The 18,924-nt window shown below is 58.9% G+C and overlaps 9 protein-coding genes across 10 annotated transcripts; 6 read left to right on the top strand and 3 right to left on the bottom strand.

Moving 5' to 3' along the window:
• Window positions 1–729: 729 nt before the first annotated feature.
• On the top strand, window positions 730–1,892 carry SDRG_00019 (Ras-like protein Rab-11B). The gene is made up of 3 exons (XM_008605481.1): window positions 730–1,010; window positions 1,053–1,323; window positions 1,376–1,892. Exons 1-3 carry the CDS (start codon window positions 755–757, stop codon window positions 1,845–1,847), a joined length of 999 nt encoding a protein of 332 aa, XP_008603703.1. The 5' UTR covers window positions 730–754; the 3' UTR covers window positions 1,848–1,892.
• On the bottom strand, window positions 1,856–5,808 carry SDRG_00018 (hypothetical protein). Its single transcript, XM_008605480.1, has 11 exons — window positions 5,778–5,808; window positions 5,430–5,729; window positions 4,780–5,380; window positions 4,552–4,729; window positions 4,430–4,507; window positions 4,175–4,381; window positions 3,204–4,133; window positions 2,960–3,140; window positions 2,778–2,914; window positions 2,401–2,733; window positions 1,856–2,358 (listed from the first exon to the last, which is right to left on the bottom strand). The coding sequence occupies exons 1-11, from the start codon at window positions 5,803–5,805 to the stop codon at window positions 1,912–1,914; spliced, it is 3,420 nt and encodes a 1,139-aa protein (XP_008603702.1). The 5' UTR covers window positions 5,806–5,808; the 3' UTR covers window positions 1,856–1,911.
• A 167-nt stretch (window positions 5,809–5,975) lies between these two features.
• Window positions 5,976–7,279, bottom strand: SDRG_00017 (hypothetical protein). Its single transcript, XM_008605479.1, has 2 exons — window positions 6,273–7,279; window positions 5,976–6,225 (listed from the first exon to the last, which is right to left on the bottom strand). Exons 1-2 carry the CDS (start codon window positions 7,165–7,167, stop codon window positions 6,050–6,052), a joined length of 1,071 nt encoding a protein of 356 aa, XP_008603701.1. The 5' UTR covers window positions 7,168–7,279; the 3' UTR covers window positions 5,976–6,049.
• A 1,509-nt stretch (window positions 7,280–8,788) lies between these two features.
• SDRG_00016 (hypothetical protein) lies at window positions 8,789–9,901 on the top strand (the record flags this gene model as incomplete). Its single annotated transcript, XM_008605478.1, has 2 exons — window positions 8,789–9,560; window positions 9,613–9,901. The coding sequence occupies 2 exons, from the start codon at window positions 8,789–8,791 to the stop codon at window positions 9,768–9,770; spliced, it is 930 nt and encodes a 309-aa protein (XP_008603700.1). The 3' UTR covers window positions 9,771–9,901.
• A 641-nt stretch (window positions 9,902–10,542) lies between these two features.
• On the top strand, window positions 10,543–11,767 carry SDRG_00015 (hypothetical protein). The gene is made up of 2 exons (XM_008605477.1): window positions 10,543–11,119; window positions 11,175–11,767. The coding sequence occupies exons 1-2, from the start codon at window positions 10,573–10,575 to the stop codon at window positions 11,375–11,377; spliced, it is 750 nt and encodes a 249-aa protein (XP_008603699.1). The 5' UTR covers window positions 10,543–10,572; the 3' UTR covers window positions 11,378–11,767.
• Window positions 11,768–12,863: 1,096 nt separating this feature from the next.
• SDRG_00014 (hypothetical protein) lies at window positions 12,864–14,665 on the top strand. Its single transcript, XM_008605476.1, has 2 exons — window positions 12,864–14,289; window positions 14,348–14,665. Exons 1-2 carry the CDS (start codon window positions 13,188–13,190, stop codon window positions 14,515–14,517), a joined length of 1,272 nt encoding a protein of 423 aa, XP_008603698.1. The 5' UTR covers window positions 12,864–13,187; the 3' UTR covers window positions 14,518–14,665.
• Window positions 14,666–15,186: 521 nt separating this feature from the next.
• Window positions 15,187–15,708, top strand: SDRG_00013 (hypothetical protein; the record flags this gene model as incomplete). Its single annotated transcript, XM_008605475.1, has 1 exon — window positions 15,187–15,708. One exon carries the CDS (start codon window positions 15,187–15,189, stop codon window positions 15,706–15,708), a length of 522 nt encoding a protein of 173 aa, XP_008603697.1.
• Window positions 15,709–15,791: 83 nt separating this feature from the next.
• SDRG_00012 lies at window positions 15,792–17,285 on the top strand (the record flags this gene model as incomplete). 2 transcript variants are annotated; one of them, XM_008605473.1, is made up of 5 exons in its annotated part: window positions 15,843–16,343; window positions 16,392–16,700; window positions 16,751–16,893; window positions 16,939–17,050; window positions 17,096–17,251. In XM_008605473.1, exons 1-5 carry the CDS (start codon window positions 15,843–15,845, stop codon window positions 17,249–17,251), a joined length of 1,221 nt encoding a protein of 406 aa, XP_008603695.1. The 2 variants fall into 2 exon arrangements, with proteins under 2 accessions (XP_008603696.1, XP_008603695.1); XM_008605474.1 differs by having other exon boundaries at window positions 15,792–16,343; window positions 16,751–17,050; window positions 17,096–17,285.
• SDRG_00011 (hypothetical protein) lies at window positions 17,235–18,029 on the bottom strand. The gene is made up of 3 exons (XM_008605472.1): window positions 17,886–18,029; window positions 17,691–17,835; window positions 17,235–17,645 (listed from the first exon to the last, which is right to left on the bottom strand). Exons 1-3 carry the CDS (start codon window positions 18,018–18,020, stop codon window positions 17,278–17,280), a joined length of 648 nt encoding a protein of 215 aa, XP_008603694.1. The 5' UTR covers window positions 18,021–18,029; the 3' UTR covers window positions 17,235–17,277.
• Between the last annotated feature and the right edge of the window lie 895 nt (window positions 18,030–18,924).

The following is an 18,924-nucleotide window of genomic DNA, read 5'->3' as shown; positions in this document are numbered from 1 at the left end:
AGTGCCGCCTACTACTGAATGTCCTTGCTGCCATAACATCAACAACTTCATGAATCTCTACATGGATTTAGAAAACGAGGACTAGGTACGCGCGGTGGTCGAGGGCAACTGCAAGGATAGTGGGCAATCAGCGTGAATCGACCAATCAATGCCCGAATGGTGTCCACAACGCTTTTGATTGGCCGAAAGCAAATCCTGATAGAAGTTGAAATTCGTCACACGCTGGTGAGCGATCGCGACGAGCTACTGAATACTCTTCCCAATCGCTTTCAGCAGCCACCTCGCAGGTCTAGTAGACTGTACTAGTCGACTGCAGACCATGTACTAACTGCGACAGTGTTTCTCTGCGCCTTTCTGCTCCCTCCCAAAGCCCGGATACCGCCAACCCGACCATTTTGGCACTGTACATCGTATTCTCCTATATCAGTCGACTACATGCTATGTAATAGTCCTTACTAACAAGCCCTAAACTGCGTCGCTCGTGCCGCATCGCTTGCGACCGTCGTGCAACATTGCAACACTATATCCTTTGCTTTGCTTTCATGAATCCAATGGTAAATGGTGTTCTGAAACACGACTGGCATGTCTCTTCTATTCCTTTTTTTCATGTCGTTTTCCTCCATTAATTCAACTATCTTGGTATTTGTATGCAAAGGATACCTTTTTAAAGGAAACATGAATAAAAAAGAGCCACCCAACCGCGTTGCAGGCGGCTGCACAAGCGAGTATACTGAATCCAAGTCAACGCGAGAAAATGGGGTGGTCGCGATCGGGCCGCATCATCGAATTTGGTCGGGCGATGGCCGAAGGAGGAAGAGCGACGTCGCCGCCCCCGCCGCCGGCGGCCATGGCCCACACCAGCAGCTCCATGAGCGACGTCTCTTCCGCGGCCGGCGAGCAGGAGTATGTGCTCAAGGTCGTCCTCATCGGCGACTCGGGCGTCGGCAAGAGCAACCTCGTCCAGCGCTTCACCAAGAACAAGTACAACGAAGCGAGCACGCAGACCATCGGTACGTTGCGCCCAATATGGCGTCGCCTCTAAGAACGTATAGGCTTTGAGTTTGCGGCCAAGACCATCCGCGTCGGCGACCGCCGCATCAAGGCGCAGATCTGGGACACGGCCGGCCAGGAGCGCTTCCAGTCGCTGACGGCCGCCTACTACCGCAACGCAGTCGGCGCGCTCATCGTCTACGACATTACGAACCGTGCGTCGTTCGAGCATGTTACGCACTGGCTCGCGCAGATCCACGAGCACGCCCATGAGAACGTCGTCTTGATCCTTGTCGGCAACAAGTGCGACCTCGCCCACCGCCCCAACACGCGGTACGTACATGCTTGTTTTGCCGACCTCTGTGTCTGATGGCACTTCTTGCAGGCAAGTGTCGACGCTCGAGGCTGCTCGGTTCGCCGAGACGCACCACATGGAGTTTGTCGAGGCGTCGGCGCTCGACTCGACCAACGTCGTCGAGGCCTTCAAGCGCATCATCGTTCCCGTCGGTCGGCTGCTCATGCCGACCAACACCAACTCGACGCCGCGGTTACCGCCGGGGTGGCGGCGCGTGCTCTCGCGCACACGACCGGGCGAGTACTCGTACGAGAACCAGTACACAAAGGAGCGACTCGCATTTGCGCCCAAGGAGGCGGCCAAGCCATCGCAGTACAGCTTCCAGCATGCGGCGCGCAGTGCAAGCTCGGGCGGCAGCAACAAGAGTCTCCAGGGCCCCGCAGGCGTCACGGTCACCAAGGAAGCTTTGGAGCGCCAGCATCAAAAGGCTTTTCTGGCCCAGCAGTCGGCGTCGCCCAACTGCACGTCGCTCTTCTCGGGCGCGTGCTGCACGATCCTTTAACCCGTTTTTCTAATATAAACCCGTCTCACATTTTGCCACGTCATATTATTGTCCTCACTAAGATCTACGATGCCAGCACCTCGAGAAGCCCGTCGTTGGCCTCGACATAGTCGCTCGGGAAGATGCCCTTTTGGCCGTTGCACGTCTCGCCAAACCACCAGTCGCCGGGCCGCTTGTCCAGGATCCGCACCACTTCGCCGGCGCGGAAGCTCAGCTCGTCGTCGTTCTCGCCTGTGAAATCAAACTTGGCGCGCCGACACGCGATCGTCGCAGCCACCGGGCTTGTCTCGCGCACGCCGTCGTCTTTGACCCGCGGCGTTCGCGGCGTCCGGCGGTCCGGAGTCCGCGCCGGGCGCACCGGCGTCACGGCGGCGTCACCCACGTCGCTCGCGTCGTCGTCGTCGCACGCCGGCGTCGCCTCGGGTGTCGGCACCGCTTCCGTTGCTTCGAGCGGCGTCTCGTCGTCGACACTTGCCTCGGCCAGCGTTGCTGTCGACGGCAACGCGCGCCACTACTTAGCCGGTTATGATGGTATCACCTCGCACTAAAGTACCTCGAGGATCGTGCTGTCGGCGCCACCAAGCGTGAGCACCCGTGCGCTGCCGGCATAGGACCAGCATAGGACCGCTGTGATGTTGCCTGCGTGGCCGTCGTAGACATGGTAGGGCGCCGAGCGCAGGCAGGGCCAACGAAAGCTCCGGAGGCTAGCCCGGTGGCCGACCAGCACATGGTGGACGTCGGCGGCGACGGCGCTCGGGTCGTGCGGCGGCACGTCAAGCGGAGAGAGCGAGAGAATGTCGGTGCACGCACTGCCGTCGTCGCCCCAGATACCTTGGACGGACCACCCGTACACGCAGCTCCACCGGTGCCAGAGGATATCGCGCATCTACCTTGCGTCAGTCATCTTCATGCGATGAGAGTCCAGTGTACGAGGATGGCATCGGTGATTTGCCGGAGATTTGGCCCGGGTGTCACTTGCCAGTACAAGATCTCGCCGTCGGCCGCGTTGGTTTGGAGCAAGTATCCGTCGACGCTCCAGTCCATGTGGGCGACGTACGTGGCATGGCCTGCGCCAAGATCTTAGCGCCATGATAAGACGACGATGAGAGGACCTTCGCACTTGGCGACGCGCTTGTAGTTTGTTGTGTCCACGAGGTAGACGCAGTTGTCCTTGCCGCCGACCGCAATGTACTTGGCATCCGGACTGATCTTGACGACCGTGATCGCATCCGTAGCAACGACCTTGATGAGCCGCTTCTCGGTCATGTCGCCGGTGGCGTTCAGAATCAGCAGCTATCGATTCAGATTCACGTTCAGATTCAGAGAGTGAGATGGAAGAAAGGCAAAGGAACTGACCTCGCCGGACGCACACCCGATAGCGACGTCGGCTGTCGACGACTGCGCGTCGACGCACGTGCCCATGCTCCGGAGCCCGATGCGACCAAGACACTCGTGCGTCGGCAGTGACCACCAGCGCAGCGATTGGTCGGTCGAAACCGTGACGAGCGTGTCGTCGACAATCGCGCCGCCAACAACCGCGCCATCGACGCCTTCTTGGAGCAAAACCCAGTCGGTCTCAGCCTCGTCGTCGTTGTCGGTCAAGATGCACTCGTAAATGCTATGGTTGGCCAGGCCCAGAAGGAGCGCGTCGCCTTGGAGTGATAAGCTCGCGGGCTTGGCCTTCACCGGCAGCTCGAGCGACACTTCGAGCTGGAGGCGGTGCCGGCCGTCGGAGCTGTTGGCCGCGCCGCCGATCGGCGCATATTCGCCGAGCGTATGCGTGCCTGGGACCCGCATCGGCTCGACAAGATGCAAGCACCAGACATGCACGAGGCCGTCAAAGCCGACCGACGCAATGCGGTTGCGCTTCCCGTCGCTCGCTACGTGCGAGCAGAGCGCCGTGTGGGCGAGTGGGCCCTTGTACTCGATGGCTCGCATGCGATCCAGCACCGACTTGGCGTCGGGCTTGAGCGCAAGCCGCTGGGTGAGGTCGGCGAGCTCGGCTTGTGCGTGGCGTGAGACCTTGAACTTGTTGCCGGTGGCGACATCGTGGGGCACGATCTCGACGAGCTTGGCGGTGGGCTCAAAGTGCAGATGCTGCATGAGCGCCGACGTGTCGTCCGGAAGCTGCCACTCGGTCACCGGCAGCTCCCACCACTTGCGCGGAACAATCGCTTGGTCGGCGACGTGCGCGGCGTACAGTGGCATCTTGCGCGGCTGCCAAAAGACATACAAGTCGCCTTTGGCCGTGCCAGCGACGACGCGCCCCAGTGACGTCTCCTTGGCCTAGTCCCATCTTAGAGCCGAAGGTATCAGATGTCGCTTACGGTTGGCGACGGAAGGAGCTGGTCCGAGCCTTCGTCGTAGACGTGCAGCGGCGGCATGTCGTTGCAAAAGCACACGTAGGTAAAGTCTTGCGGGTCGCTCTTCATCAACGGCGGGTTGCCCTCGAGCTTCCACACTTTTTCATGGGGTGTCAACTGACGCATGCGATTCGGTCCGCCAAACGACGAGCCGTAAAACGCACTGTCTTCCTAGTCATCGACAATATTGTACCTCTTTCAAATCACAACCCAAGCTACTTTTTCAGCCGTGACGGGCGGGGCGTACTCGGTCTGCGTCAGCGTCCAAAACTTGATGTGCTGGACGCCGCACGACACCTACACCACCCAAATGCAAGCTCGGGCGATAGAACGTGAGGTACGAGTGTATAGCAGGCGTCCTCGTCCCGCAGCGCTTGGCCTGGCTGTGCGTGCAGGTCGACAGCGTACTTGGCTCTCTTGCCGTTCTTGGCCGGCGCGACAAGCGTCTTGGTCTTGTCCGGGATGCCATACGCTTGGTACGGGTTGAACGCGAGCATGTGCACCTTGGCGCTGTGGCCTCTAGTCATAACTAGTTTGTCAGCGATGTACTAGACAATGCGCCCACGCACCGAATCTTGATTAAGAGCGTCTCGTCTTGCCACTCGTGGATGCAAATCGAGTTGTAGAGGTCGCCGCCCAAGGACGCGACGAGCTTGCCGTCGTGGGAGAAGCTAATGCTCTTGATATGGACGGTTTGGCCGCGGAGGGTAGCGAGAATGTGCGTCGGGTCGTCCTTGGCCCGCACGGCGTCCCAGACGAGGATCGAAGCGGCGTCCTTGCCGCACTGGCCGGATGCGATCGTGGTTTGGTTGGGGTGGAGGCCGAGCGCCGTGATTTCGCGCGTGTGGCCGCTGTAAAAGCGCTGCGTTTGGCGGCGCTTGGCGTACAGGACGACCAGCATCGCCGTGCACCACACCACCTCGCCGGACGCCAAGTAGAGCACGTTGGACGTTGCACTCGGATGGTACCCGGTCGCCCGGTGCAGCTGCAGCGTCATGGCAGGTGGGTCCAAGAGCGTCGACCGCGCCGGGTTGAACGAGCTCGGCGCAAAGACGGTGCTGCGACACTCGGGGTATCGGGTCATGGCCGACTCGTAGGCTTTTTGTTTGAGCTGTGCGGTGTCCCGCTGCGTCTGCTTGTCGATGCTGGCGACGCGCGGCAGGTTCTTGGCTAGCACACCGTTTGTCGTTTGTCAATAGAACAAGGTATGGTGTAGTACCAAAGAGGAGCTTGCCGTCTTCGCTGCGGCCCGCGTCGTCGGCGAGGTCGAGCAGCGACGGGAGGCGCTGGAACGACGTAGGCTTCTTGCGCGTCGGCGACTCGAGCGCCTTTACTGGCGAGAGCTCGTACTTGACGACGGGCCGGTTCCACGATGCGCGCGCCTCGAGCTCGGCCGTGATGCGCTCGACGTCTGAGATGAGCGTCTGCACCTGCGCCGTGAGCGTCGCGATCGCCGCGTCGCGGGATGTGAAGAGCGCGTCGACTTCCCGCCGGACGAGGTCGGTCACGAGCGCCACGACTACGCCTGCGTCAGCCGCCACCAACGTCCCAAGGTCCATGTACGTACGCTGGTCATTGAGGCCTTCCTCGGCCATGGCGAAAACACCCAAATGGCCGTTTTTCCGAAACGGGCCACGTGACGTGGCACGCTGTGAGGCGACTTGAAGCTCATTGCCCTTTGGTGTCGCAGCACTAAGATCTGCTTGGGTGCAATCTTGGGTGTGTTTTGACGGATCCATTACCGTCGCAGACAATGTATCGAACATGGGTAGCACAATATACACTCGATTATAACAGAGAAGAGGATAAGTTACGCAAAAACAGAGAGCCGATGCTGCCTTAGACGGTCGCGACGTAGCGTGTCTCGTTGACTTCATCGTCGGCGCAGCTCGACGTGCACGTGGCCTCAATGTTGACGTTCGGTGTCGCGCGGCGCGGGCCAAAGACGTACGAGAGACCGAGGATCGCGAGCACACCGGTGGCCCCAAACACTGCGCCCGCCTGCCACGAGAGCGCTACGCATCAGGATGAGTCAACCGGCGCAAAACCAAGCGTAATGTACCGTCGCCTTGGCGCGCGGGCATGGCCGTAAACGGCGCCGTTGTCGGCCGCGCCGAGAGGCAGGAGGTCGGGTCCCCGCAGATGGTCGTCGCGAGGCCCGTCACGTTCCCGATGAGGTGGGTGAGAGCGGTGTTGCACTCTTTTTGGCGGGCAAAGGTTGTGCAGCGGCGCGTCGAGGCCGGCACGTCGCGCACGCACTCCATTGCGCTCGAGCTGTTGCTGAGGACGAGGCCGACGACGCCAGCGGTGCCCTCCATGCACTTGTAGAGAGGGCGGTCCTCGTAGCTCTCTCGCAAGGCGACGCGGGCGGCGGCGCAGACCGAGGTCGGGTCTTCGCTCCACGGCGTCCCGCCCACAATGCCGGAAGCCGGGCCGCACTGCACCGTGTCGAGAACGCTATTGACGAGGTACACGGCCGAGGCCAAGGACGCTTGCTTGTCGCAGATGACGCCGCCGGTCGAGTGACACTCGGGGTTGCCGGCGCTCGTACTCGAGTTGCGCACCATGTAGTAGTACGTGGATCGGCCGTCGCTGACCGGCACGTAGCTCCACAGCGTCAAGTTGCTGCTGTTCGATGTCGTGTTGAGAGATGTAGCTGCTGTGCGCGGACGTACTTTATACGAAGCGATCGGTGTCGCGCTGCTGTTGATAAAGCTCGTGTTGCGGCGCCAGACCGTCGACGAGCCCTCGTAGTTGGGCAAGGCATACGCGACAAACTCGACGTCGGTGGACGACAGCGTGAGCGACTGCACCGGCACCCACGCATCGCCCGTGTTCCCGACGTTGGCCGAGGCCACGACGGCGTCGCCGCGGTAGAACGGGATCGGGAAGAGCGCGACGTCGGCGGCGACCGACGCGCTCTGAAGAAAAAGAAGGGCGGTTGTGATACGACGCATGAAAGGTAAACTGGCGATGTTGAAGCCGATCAGATCTGAGATCGCGATTGGATGCTTTTTCGAAGCGCCGTGATTGGCCGTTTTCGACGAGTGTTGACCACGCTGTCCAACATAGGCTCTGTCCTACAGTGGCTTTGCATACGGCAACCTCGGACAGGCGCGCTCGTACTACGTAAGGACGGCCCTTGTGCCACTTGCGATGCTGAGAGACCGAGAGACGGCGCCACAGAGACGCTATGAGCGCGCGACGGCGGCGGTCGTGGGTCTGGGGCCAGCAGCGGCGAGATTTCCGCGACGGAAATGCATCGCCAGCTGCTCCTTTTGCTGTTCTTCTTTGGCCGCCATCTGGGCGACTCCGGCTGCGTCTTGCCTCCAGTGTGCATGGCCCACGGCTTGTACTGTCGTTTTGTATGAGGTCATAAAAGGAGCAAAGATCCGGACCAAACCTTGATGGACCATGCGCAAACTTCAACTTGACAGATGGCACCTGGGTGCACACGATCTGACTACACGTTGACCTGGTCTGGTCAAGAGTCGGCGCGCCAAGGAACAGCAGCTTCCAAGGACCAGTGTGAAGCTCTAGACATCACTCGAATGCTAGACTCTGGTCCATGGTGTGAGCTGGCAAGCTGCAGAACTGCGCTGGAGAATAGCGCCGAAGAGTGGTAGCACAGTCGTCAACAGCAGTTGTCGACGCAGTCGTCAGCGAACTCACTTTTTTGGTCGCGAGCGACAGACCTCTCACATTGGGTTCGTCCTGAAAGCTGCTGAAATTTCGAGGGGCGGCCTCCTACTCGATGGCTGCATCTCGAGGTGGCAAGCGAGGAGTTCCTGTTGCATGCGTTCAATGCTATGGCTGTACATACGACGCGCACAACGAGAAAGCTGTACGTACGATCGAGAGTCGTCTGAAAATATTACGCGCAACCCGTCCTCAGCGAATAAATTTCAAGCATCGCGAATGTTCCGACCTGCTTCGAAAGACGGCCCGTTTGGCTTTCCAAAAAGAAATATTTTTTGGAAAAATGCCAGCGTGGAAATTGCAACGACATAAGTCATCGGATATGGCTATATACTAGCGGTCATTCGCATCCGATGAATCAATGCTGTCCTATTTGTCTTCCTTTTGTCGACCTGCGTTTGGGAGAATCAGGATCATACGAGTCGTTCTCGGATTGGCTCCAACGATCTTTTTGGATTTTGATTGGTCAAAAATCGTGTGCAATCTCGTGAGTCGGAATATCATTTTGCCCATGACGCCTTGGCTCGCTGGCTTCTTGTACCTTGGTATCCTCAATCCAACAACGAACCGCAGCGGTCCTGTATGGCACGATGGGTATAGCTATATCGTCTTTATACTATGGATACACTGGATATCTGAATATATCTTCTCCACGCTGGTGCGAAGCGGAGACGACAACAGTATCCCGGCAGATTGGCGCTGCACGCAGCAGCAAGTCGAGTAGCTAGCTGCTCCGCGGCGACCTATTCACGCAAGATTCGTCTTCCTGCGCGTCCTGGCGTGACCAGTTGATGTGACCGGCGCGAGTGCACCAGTTTAGATTCCAAACACGGTCTCGACTCACGGTCGTGGCACTTGGCGATTTTCCGCGATTTGCGGATGCGTCGTCTGCTTATTCTGCTAGGCGCCGCCGCGCACGCGCAGATCACGCTCTTTGAGCTTCCGGCGTTCCGCGGTCGGTCCCTCTTGCTCGCCAGCGACGTCGCCAACGTCTCGAGCCTCTTATCCGGCCACAGCGCGGTGCAGTCGCTCGCTATTGACGGCTCTTACATTGTCACAACATTCGACCAGGTCGGCTTTCGGGGCCAGCGCGCCGAGTGGCGGTACTCGACAAGCTTTACAGCAGCGTGGACGCATCGCATCCGGTCGCTTCGCGTGACGAATGCCAGTGCTAGCATCGAAGCGCCGCCGAGTGCACTCGACTGGAAGTTTGCGGCGACCCGCGACGGCTTTATCATGGTGCGCAACTCGACGACGAGCGCGCACCTCTACGACTTGCTCGACCACAACGACGACATCGAGCGCCTCCGCCCGGCGCCATGCGGCCCACTTCGGGTTCAGCACTGGAACAACACGGGGTATGGGCTGCACGAGTGGTGCGCTAAGGCTCGTTTTGGCCTCAGCTCGAGCGGGCGCCACGGCTGGCATTACATCCCGGCACGAGATCCCAGCGGCATCGTCATCAAGGTGCTCGACGAATCGCTGTGCGTCCAGGCGCGGACCAGCGCGTGCGACTCGTTCCCGTCCGCCGAGGTGGCCGATACGTGCGCACGCGCGCTGCTGTGGAGCAACGAGAACGGTACGTACGACCTCGACGCGTTTTACCAGTATGGGCATTTGTCCGACCACACCGGGCCGTCCAACTTTATTGGTATACCTTCATTCCTTTCTCGATCTAGGGTATTCATGATGATCCTGATTAGAGTCTTTTGTCTTTGGCTTCTTGGTGGCGTCGACGCTCCTGGTCGTGCTTGCCGTCCTCGTCGTCATCCGCCTTCGCGCCAAAGCCAGTCGCGACGTCGATGCGACCTACTGCTCGAGCTGCAACGAATTCGACGAGCCACAGGCGCCGTACACATAGCTGTTGATCGATCGGCGTACCTGGCGACCTTCTTTGTATTGTCCAGTGTCAGCAGGCGTGTGTTTTACACATGCAAATCAACGTGCGTGTGCTAAATGTGAGAAACGTGAAATACGTGTGATTTGCATGTGAAATACGTGTGATTTGCAGGGCAAAGCAGCTGCGGTGCCACGAAGAGGTGGTACGAAGAGCTGGGAACGTGAATTCTCACTACTACTTAAGCTGCTAGAACCTGCCACTGCGATACACGTTCTCAGCACGGCGACTTCAAGCGCAAGCGACCGATTAAAGAAGCTGTTCCCGCAGAACAAGGCCACAGGACCAGGTCTGTCGTCCTACTAAGAGACCTGATATCGAGGCTGCGCGACCACGTCACACGCTGCACCCGCCAAGGGACTTTGCGATTGGCTCGCATGGCGTCACCACTGCGACACGTGGTGGGTTGGCCACCTGCGCCGGCATGTTCTTTCTTTTCGGTTCCGTTTTTTAGCTCGCGAGCTACAGGCTCGCGAAACGCTGCGGGAACCTCGACAACATCCCTGTCCCCGATCAACCCCGAGACTAAGGCGTCCAAGCGCCACAAACACATCAAACAACTTGCCCCTTTTACTCACCTCCTATTATCCCCTCCAGCCTCTTTCCGCCCGCCCCTCAACGTCTGTCCAGGAAGAATCGGGAGCAATCTGGACGCGAACTACAAGCTCGCGAGCACAAAAATGGATGGGCATCAAAAACTTTGCAAAGTGATAAAGACACGGCGGCGACGGTCGCCAACTCGTTGAAGGACATTCTTTTGTTGTCCATGACACGGAACACGCTTTTTTTTTTCTGCTTCTTATCCGCTGCGGCGGCGGCAGAAGGTCCCTGGCGCCTCCTCCCGCGCTCGGACGGGTTCGCCGCGGTCCGCCTCGCGACTACTACGACACCCGAGTGCTACTCGGTCGACGGCGTCAACTGCGCAACCGAAACCAGCATTTGGCTCTGGCCCTCCTTGCTCGCCAGTCCCAACACGACGACGTCCGTGGGCTGCCCTCTCGACAGCGTGGGTCTCTGGGGCAGCGGCGGCTGGTGCGCCACGGCCAATGCCTCGTTGCACAATACCGCCGAGAGCAGCAAAATGGCATGCAACACCAGCGTCAGCACGATCCTCGCTCTGCGCAAGATCGACAACAGCAGTACCTACTGCCTCCCTTCGTTCGACGCGGTAGGACCGTGCCAGCAGTTTCCATCTATCGCCTCGTGCGAAGCCACGACCGCGCTACTGCTGCCATCAGACCCAGGCTGCACGTACTGCCAAACGCTCTGTGAAGCGTCGTGCTTGGGCGTGCAGACGGTTGTCGTCACATCCAGTACGTCGGGTTTATCTGTCTCCTCATAGACTGGAAGCTGACCATGGAGCTCTAGGCGTCGTGTGGACCGTCGCGAGCGTCGTTGGCGTCTTGTCGTCGATGGTGTTTGCCCAGCGCTACTACATTTCTGCGTTACGGCCAGCAGTCCGAACGAGCGTGGATGGAACGATGCGAGCGAGCTTGGACGCCACAGTCCTCTCGAGCCGCTGTGACTCGTGCACGTCACCAAGCGCCTTTCGCGAATTCCCGACCCCGTAAGCGAGTGCGATAGAACACGAGGATTTATGTATGAACAATGTTATTTCATTGACAATAGTTCGTACGATTCGACTACGAACATACTCGCCAACGTCGTGTTATAGCAAACAGTCGTCAACGAGAAGGTGCATCGCGAATATAGCCCAGCTCGCACAGTCCTCTTTGCTCTGGGCAAGTAGCTTCCACATTACTGCTCTACAAGCGCGGTCGTGGGAGCGTTGACGTCGCATCAAGAGAGTTGTGACGCAGGCGTCGTGGGGTTAGCTCGTCCAAACAACTTGAATCACCAAGCCGCCGCAAGCCCTCGAATACTTCGAATATGACGCACCGAGCGTCCATGTATTCACCATCCTTCCCTCTAAACCAAGCAGAGATGTTGTCCTCGACCGAGCAGCCTCCATCTTCATTCCGCAACCTTCCTTCTCCCGGGACATTCACATCATGACGAATTCAACTCTTGTCGACACTGCACCAGCTTCGTTGTGGCAGGCGGTGGCCACACCGTCGGGCTTCCTCTTGGCGCGTCGCTTCCCAGACCACGTGGAGTGCCTCTCGACCGACGGTGCTACTTGCGCATACACATTCTCGTTGTCTCTCGAGCTCCCGCTCAGAACGGTGGACGCTACGTACCCGTCTTGCTTGCTACGAGCCGGCGACTGCAGCCCCGTCGTCTTCAACCAGAGCTGGTGCGGCGTCGCTCAAGCCGCCTACTGCAGCAACTCGAGCTCCAGTGGCACCACCGCCTGGCAATGCGCTAATCAGAACCGCGTGTACACTGCGGTACGTACGACCAATGGTCGGCGCTACTGTGTTCCTGGCGCTGGCGTCTCGGGGTGTTCGGAGTTTCCCACCTCGATCGTGTGCGAGGCGGCCACTGCCCGGCTTGTGGGCTCGCTCGAACCATGGTCGAGTGTACTACCTGACAAAGGCGTCGAGGACCCCGACGCGTCGATGACGAGTGCGCCGCAGCAACGCAAAGATGCAAGTTGCCATGATATTCTAAGGCGAAATGGAGCTTTGTCTACTAGAAGAAGGAAGACTGCTCGTCCTGTTGCTCGTTCTCGTCGTACTCTCTTACACGGTGTGGGTCGTCTTGACGTTAATAAAGGCCAACCGACCACAACACGCCTCCACGACCGAAGACACGTATTGCGTGCATCTCAGCGACGATGAGGAAGAAGGGACACCCGTCGAGTCGGATGATAGGCCTCTGGTTGACGATCTGGTCGGGGTTAGTTAAGAAGCATTAAATAAGTACATTGAAAGCAAGTTTGCTCATGTCGTATCGCGTCGTACAATGTAGCACACCGCGCGTCGCGAGATGCACGCGCTCGGCCTGCATCTCGTGCTCGTTTAACTTCAAGGCAGCATATTTTTTCCGCGCAATGGCCAATGCAAGAGGCGTCATGGCCACATGACAAGAACAATTAAAAGCGCTTCTTAACAAAATACAGAACATGTGATTGCACTTGGCTCAAACGGCCGAACGACACACGACAACGACGCTGCATCGGAACCAACAGATCAGGCGTCGCGGCCTCGATCACTGCTCTTGCCACGCCCTGCTGCGGTGTCGGTGCGAGCTCGCGGTTGGCTTGGGCCATCGAAGCCAGCGTTCTAGTATCGAACGCGTAGAGTCGGTGTTGATACAGGCGCCGAGGTTGGCGCGCGGAAGTGGCGAAAAATTGCGTCCCAACGACCAAGGCGGCGCGTCCGGCGAACTCACGCCTTGCCCTGGCGCTGTGCCCAGCCTCGTTGACGATCGGCATTCCGACCTGTCTTCAATTCGCTTGCATCGTCCTGCTGCGCTATGAAATGCCGTCAATTCGTGCCGCTGGTTGCTAATTCGTTACTGGGTACGCGAATCGGGGCTGGTGTTGGGACACGAGGCGCAAAATATGCCTTTTCGCCGCCGACATTTGCGTATATAATACCGTTTGAGTGTCCCAGATACAATCTCCAAGTGATAGAAACACTCGACAGGCGAGAGGCAAGTGCGAACATGCGTCGACGCCGGGGTGACCCGTCCTTCCCGCTGCCATGGCGCGCGCTCGTGCTCATGCTCATGCTGGCGCTGCCTGCGTACGCCCAGGTGACCATCTTCGCGCGGCCGGGCTTCGTCGGCGAGCGCCGCGACCTGCCGCTCGGCGCCAAGAGCAGCGAGGTGCTGCCGGACTGGAACCAGTCCATCTCGTCCGTGGCCGTCGTCGCCGGCTACGAGTTTGTGACCTTTGATGGCCCGGATAGCCAAGGCAACATGGCTCTCTGGCGCTACAACACGTCTGTCATGGGCCGCTGGGACCGCAGCGTCGAGTCGTTCCTCGTCCGGGCATCAACCGAGTCGACCGCGCTCTCGGCCGTGACGGCCAACTGGAAGTGCATGGAGCGCGAGCCGCCGACGGCACCGACGCTCTACATGCGCGTGGCCATCGTTCCCCAGAGCCACGAGGTCGGGTGCTTCTCGACGGACGCGGTCAACTGCGTCTTCTACAACACGATGGCCGACTGCGCGGCGCGGATCACGTCGGTCGCCACGCTCCGCGCTGCGCTCTGCGGCGCGACCCACATGAGCTTTTGGGGCAGCACGGGCTACGAGCAAAACACAACGTGGTGCTCCGTGGCCAAAGCCATGTTCATCCGCAACGCGACCTCGACCGGCGACGTGCCCGCGTCGTTTCTCTGGCAATGCTCGCCGATCAAGAACTCGTGGATCGCGCTCCGCGTGCTGAGCCCCAACCAGTGCTACTCGACCGACAGCCGCCTCTGCACCCCGTTCGGGACGCTCGACCAGTGCCAGGCCAGCATCCAGGGCATGGTCGACTTTGCGAGCGACGAGTTTGTGCTCACTTGTTCCTCAATCGCCCAGTGCGTCATGGACGCCCAGCGTCCACGCGAAACGCCGGCCGCGGCAGGTATCTATCTATCCAATTGGTATTATCGTGGATCAAAAGTATCTCATGTTTCGGATAGTCAATTGGCCGTGGATCATTGCCGGCGTCGGGCTCTCGCTGCCGGTTTTTTGCGGCCTTGCGGCCTGGCACATGCTGCGGAAGAAGCCGCTGCCGACCAACAGTCACATCTTTGACACCGAGTCGACGCTCTGTTCGAGCTACAACAGCGAGCGCTCGCAAGCAATCTAACCTCCTTTGTCGTACCACTGCGCGCCCGTTCGGACTGAAATGATGGGACCGAAGCAGTCCGCCTCCCCTCGCCCTCTCAATAGCCAGGATAATATATACCTTTAGTGTACCTGTTGATACATAATGTCATTTTGGTGCCCAATCGACATGTTGTCTCGTTCCTCAAAATATAGCCAAGTACAATCGAAGCTCGCAACATACTCGCAGCAGCAACCCACTGGTATTTTCAGTGTATTTTCGCCCTTGTTGAGACGGCAGTGAAGGACTCGACATCTCTGCGGTGTGGAGGAATGAGTTCGATGAGCACGGTCCACAACCCTAGCTCGCAGCTCGTGAGACAGGTGATTGATGGGCCTCGGACTTGGTGAGTGACGGGTCCCAGGTAAATCCATTCGCGTCAATGGTGTTAGCACATTTAGATTTAGGGCTATTGATAGTCGAATTCCTAGTCGTCGTAGAAATTGATTCCAGTGCGCCACTGTGGGCTTGGGTCTACCTCACCAGCCAATCACAAACAAGTGGGATTTTCACCTGACCAATCACAGGCCGCGCAATCCATTGAAAATATCTCAAAATGCACTGGATCTTGCGCTATGTCGTCGCGCGCATTTTGCGGTGGATTCATTCGTCTTGCGACTTTGGTCAGATTGGCCATTTCCAAATTCTACCATGAGCCAGTGCCTGTTTAACGACTGCGCAGCGACGGCGCTCCCGGGCCTGCCGCGCTGCCAACAGCACAAGAACCGCAGCGTCTGCTCGATTCCCGAGTGCACCAACCAGGTTTACGCCCGGTATCTCTGCGTGCGCCATGGCGGCAAGCGCGTCTGCGCGATCGCCAACTGCTCGTTCTACGCGCGCGGCGGCCGCTTCTGCGGCAAGCACGGCGGCAACGTCCTGAAGCGCTACTGCCTCGTCGACGGCTGCTCCAAGCAGGCGCATGCCAACCAAAAATGCGTGCGTCACGGCGGCGGCCGCTTTTGCAAAGTCGACGGCTGCTCGTACCATGCGCGGGCGGGCGGCTTTTGCCTCAAGCACCAGCCAGGCGAGTCGCCAGCAACAACCACGGACATGCTCGACCATGCGATTTTGGATAGCATCCTCTTCACCGATGCAGCGCCAGCATCGACGCCAGCCAGTGCGCCCATCGACCCGTTCGAGATGCGCATTCTCGAAGACCTTCTCAACATTTAGACGACTCGCATCACTCTTCACGCATCGCGCGCCGCGAGCGTATCCTCCAATTAACCTTATCCCATCTTATTTTCCAAATCTTAGTTTGCACCAAATTTGTCGGAAACCGTCAATCGCAGATCGAAAGGTCGTGCATGGCGGACCTTCTGGGTAAGCTCGAAGAGGCCAAGCAGACGGGGCTGCTGCACCTCGTGCAGCTCAACCTGCGCGCTGTGCCGAGTGACCTCTTCCGCCTCAACTTTTCGGCCTTGTACCGGTTGGATCTTGGCTTCAACCACGTTCGCGTCCTCCCAGACGCGATCGGGCAGCTCGCTGCGCTCGAATTTCTTTGGCTCAACGACAACCCGTTGCAGTCGATCCCACCTTCGATCCACAAGTGCGTTAAGCTGCAGGTCCTCGACCTCAATCGCACTGAGCTGCGCGACTTGCCGTGCGAGCTCGGCCGCATGCAGCACCTCATCGTCCTGGACCTTGACCGCGTCCCGCTGGCCGCCAAGCTGCTTGCTGCGACGCAGGTCGTTGGCAAGAGCGAGAAGCAGGCGCAAGCCGTGTGCGCGAGCGTGCTGCGCTATCTACATCGAAAGGACGTCCGGCGCCAGCAAAAGCAAATTCTGTTTGAAAAACTCAAAGACGGGGTACGCCTTCTACTGCGTGTGCAACCACTGAAAATGGCGTGGAAATAGCCGTACCGCGAAAGCGCCGATACGAACGACGGCATGGAGCGCATTCACCGCCTCATGAAGCGCGCGATCAAAGAGTTTCCGACCGAAGACGACGTCCAGAGTCTGATCCGCAACCTGGAGCGTCTATTTCCACCCAACTTGATCACGGCCAGCGACCACCCTTCGGCGACAGCGACCGCGATGCGCGCGCACTTTGTACAGCTCAAGCAAGACAACCAGAAGAAGAAACTGGCGGCCGAGCTTGAGCTCAAGATCCGCAACATTTACTTTGACCGGATCGATCCCGTGGCCGTCGAGCCCATGGTGCTGGTATGCCTCTACAAATTTGCAAATGGCATCATACGGTTGCGTGTGAATAGTCGATCTACACAGAGATCAAGTCGCTCAAGGACATCAAATTTCTCATTCGATATGCCACAAGCTTGTTCCCGCCGACCGCAGCCGAAGTCGACGGCGCCGAGCTTCGCGATCGGCTCGCCGCTCTTCAAGACGAAATGGCCCGGTACTGAATACGGCAATTCTCCGAGTGGGAACGTATGTGCTGTAGCGAGCGGCAAAATGCCATCGACAAGGTGTTTGTGGCCGTCACGGGTATCTACAGCGACGTCGAGCCCGACAAGATCCGCGCGCTCATTGACCAAGTCGTACCGCTCTTCAAGGTCGCCTTATTCCCGTATGTAGTACATTTGGCAACGTCAAAGTAGAACGTCAAAGACCTCAAGACCTTGGCCGCGGACGCCGCGCTGCACTTTCCAAGCGAATTCCTCAACGCGGTCGCTGCCGACATCAAGCAGAGCTTTGTTCGCAAAGCCCACGGCGCCGCCGATATGGACAAGACCCTTTCAATGACCAAAACGTGATCGAGTAAAAGCATAATACGACTCGTTTAACGCACTCGTGTCGCCCGTCGGTGCTGCGAGCGGCGCTGTGCGTCAGCGTCGTACTGGGCTTGGAGCCGCAAGCGCGCTTCGTATAGGCTCGTGCCAGGCTGCTGCACATCCGGGTTGGACGGTGGGTGTCGGGAGCGGAAGACGCGCTGCTGGATGGGAGCCAGCACGTACTCGCAGAGAATCGTGACGAGGCCGAGGCCACACACAACGTAGCCAATGGATTCAAACGACAAGGAATACCATAGCTGCCACCACCAGAGATGGACGCGCGACTGCCACGTCATGGACGGCGGCTTGGCGACTTGGTGTAGCTGGCGATCGTAGTCTCGTCGTCGGTCATCGTTGGACAAGGTCTCGTACGCCGCTAGCTCATCGCCAACATTGGCAGGGTCGCAGAATGGACACGTACCGGCGACGCGGTAGAACGCTTGCGTGTGCGCGTCGCGCATCGCGGGCGAGAGAGACTTGGTCTTGTCGGGATGGTACTCACGCGACAGCGACCGGTAGGCCGCCGCGATCTCGCTGGGTGACGCTGTCGGTGCGACGCGTAGCACCTACAGCGACAGCGAATGGCGTCGGACCCTTCGCCACCGCAATGACACACCTCGTAGAACGTGGCGTCGGGGGCATTGCCATGGAGGATTGCGTGGTAGTAAGGCTCCAGCAGCCCGGTATGCCAGACGCCGGCGATGGCCGCGAGGACGACCGCGCCGACCGCCGTCGTCGCTGCTCGGCCCATCTTCGAAACGGAATGCTCCGATGCCATTGGCCATTTTGTTTAACGCGTTAAATCCAGCAACGCACCGGATCTTGTTTGAATCCAGTGTTTCAGACAGGATTTATTTTTGGTCACGCGATGCACAATGAAGTGCGTGTGCATGATCTCGCAATATACTCTCTACAGTATTCATGCTGCATACTAGTATATGTATGAACGTGTTTCGCGTTATCTTCATAGTTACACAAAGACTTCGCATACGTAGAGACTAGCAATCTCCTTCTTCTTCATTCGCTCGCCGGTCCGTGGCTGCGCAGGCGGCGGCGCGGGGGCTCGTCTGGCTCTTCTGTCGTCGCCCTACGGTGCTTGTGGCCGCAGACGAGGCGCCGGACGACACGGTCGGTCAAATCTTTCCAGGCGTCGCGGTCGGCGGCAAAGCTACGCCGTTTGTCAAGGTCCTCGGGAGACGCCAGCGACTGAGGCGGCGTCAGCGACTGGAGGTCGCGGTGCAGGACGATCGGCAGCGTGATCTTGGTGCGCCCTAAGAAACGGGGCGCCTCGGATGGGGCAAAGAAGCGGTCCGCAGCCACGTTGGCCGGGACGCCGCGACCCAGCCGCAGTACGTGGCCTAGAAGGCGCCAACGCTGGTGGGCGACGATCGTACTCAACGGTTCGCTGTCGCAACGTTTATAGAGCGCGACGTCGGCAAGCTTGTTCGAGTGGAAGATCCCGAGCAGGACAAGCTGCCGGCGATGGAAGCTGTCAAGGCCGGCGAGGCTGGTTGGCGTCAGAGCCCACGTGCCGCAGTAGTAGTAGATCTAACTGTGCTTGCCAGCTCACGGATACTGTACCTTAAATGCATTTCAAAACCACCGTGCTGGCCGACCAGCTGCCCGTCATTATGCGAGGGGTGAGTCCAGTGCAC

This window comes from Saprolegnia diclina, assembly GCF_000281045.1.
Source record: "Saprolegnia diclina VS20 unplaced genomic scaffold supercont1.1, whole genome shotgun sequence".
Lineage (NCBI taxonomy): Eukaryota > Oomycota > Saprolegniomycetes > Saprolegniales > Saprolegniaceae > Saprolegnia > Saprolegnia diclina.
Note: the sequence above shows the minus strand (reverse complement) of the source record. Positions and strands in the feature narration are given on the sequence as shown.

Bases quoted from the DNA above. Each gene is read 5' to 3' on its own strand.
- SDRG_00019 (XM_008605481.1), top strand. From the start codon at position 755: ATGGGGTGGTCGCGATCGGGCCGCATCATCGAATTTGGTCGGGCGATG. The intron at 1,011-1,052 runs GTACGTTGCGCC...AAGAACGTATAG, and splicing joins AGCGAGCACGCAGACCATCG to GCTTTGAGTTTGCGGCCAAG. The intron at 1,324-1,375 runs GTACGTACATGC...CACTTCTTGCAG, and splicing joins GCCCACCGCCCCAACACGCG to GCAAGTGTCGACGCTCGAGG.
- SDRG_00018 (XM_008605480.1), bottom strand. From the start codon at position 5,805: ATGGCCGAGGAAGGCCTCAATGACCAGC. The intron at 4,508-4,551 runs GTACCTCACGTT...TGGGTGGTGTAG, and splicing joins AGGACGCCTGCTATACACTC to GTGTCGTGCGGCGTCCAGCA. The intron at 2,734-2,777 runs GTACACTGGACT...GACGCAAGGTAG, and splicing joins AAATCACCGATGCCATCCTC to ATGCGCGATATCCTCTGGCA.
- SDRG_00017 (XM_008605479.1), bottom strand. From the start codon at position 7,167: ATGCGTCGTATCACAACCGCCCTTCTTTTTCTTCAGAGCGCGTCGGTC. The intron at 6,226-6,272 runs GTACATTACGCT...CCTGATGCGTAG, and splicing joins GCCCGCGCGCCAAGGCGACG to CGCTCTCGTGGCAGGCGGGC.
- SDRG_00015 (XM_008605477.1), top strand. From the start codon at position 10,573: ATGACACGGAACACGCTTTTTTTTTTCTGCTTCTTATCCGCTGCGGCG. The intron at 11,120-11,174 runs GTACGTCGGGTT...ATGGAGCTCTAG, and splicing joins GACGGTTGTCGTCACATCCA to GCGTCGTGTGGACCGTCGCG.
- SDRG_00014 (XM_008605476.1), top strand. From the start codon at position 13,188: ATGAAATGCCGTCAATTCGTGCCGCTGGTTGCTAATTCGTTACTGGGT. The intron at 14,290-14,347 runs GTATCTATCTAT...TGTTTCGGATAG, and splicing joins CGAAACGCCGGCCGCGGCAG to TCAATTGGCCGTGGATCATT.
- SDRG_00011 (XM_008605472.1), bottom strand. From the start codon at position 18,020: ATGGGCCGAGCAGCGACGACGGCGGTCGGCGCGGTCGTCCTCGCGGCC. The intron at 17,836-17,885 runs GTGTGTCATTGC...CTGTCGCTGTAG, and splicing joins CCGACGCCACGTTCTACGAG to GTGCTACGCGTCGCACCGAC. The intron at 17,646-17,690 runs GTACGTGTCCAT...GCGATGAGCTAG, and splicing joins AGCGTTCTACCGCGTCGCCG to CGGCGTACGAGACCTTGTCC.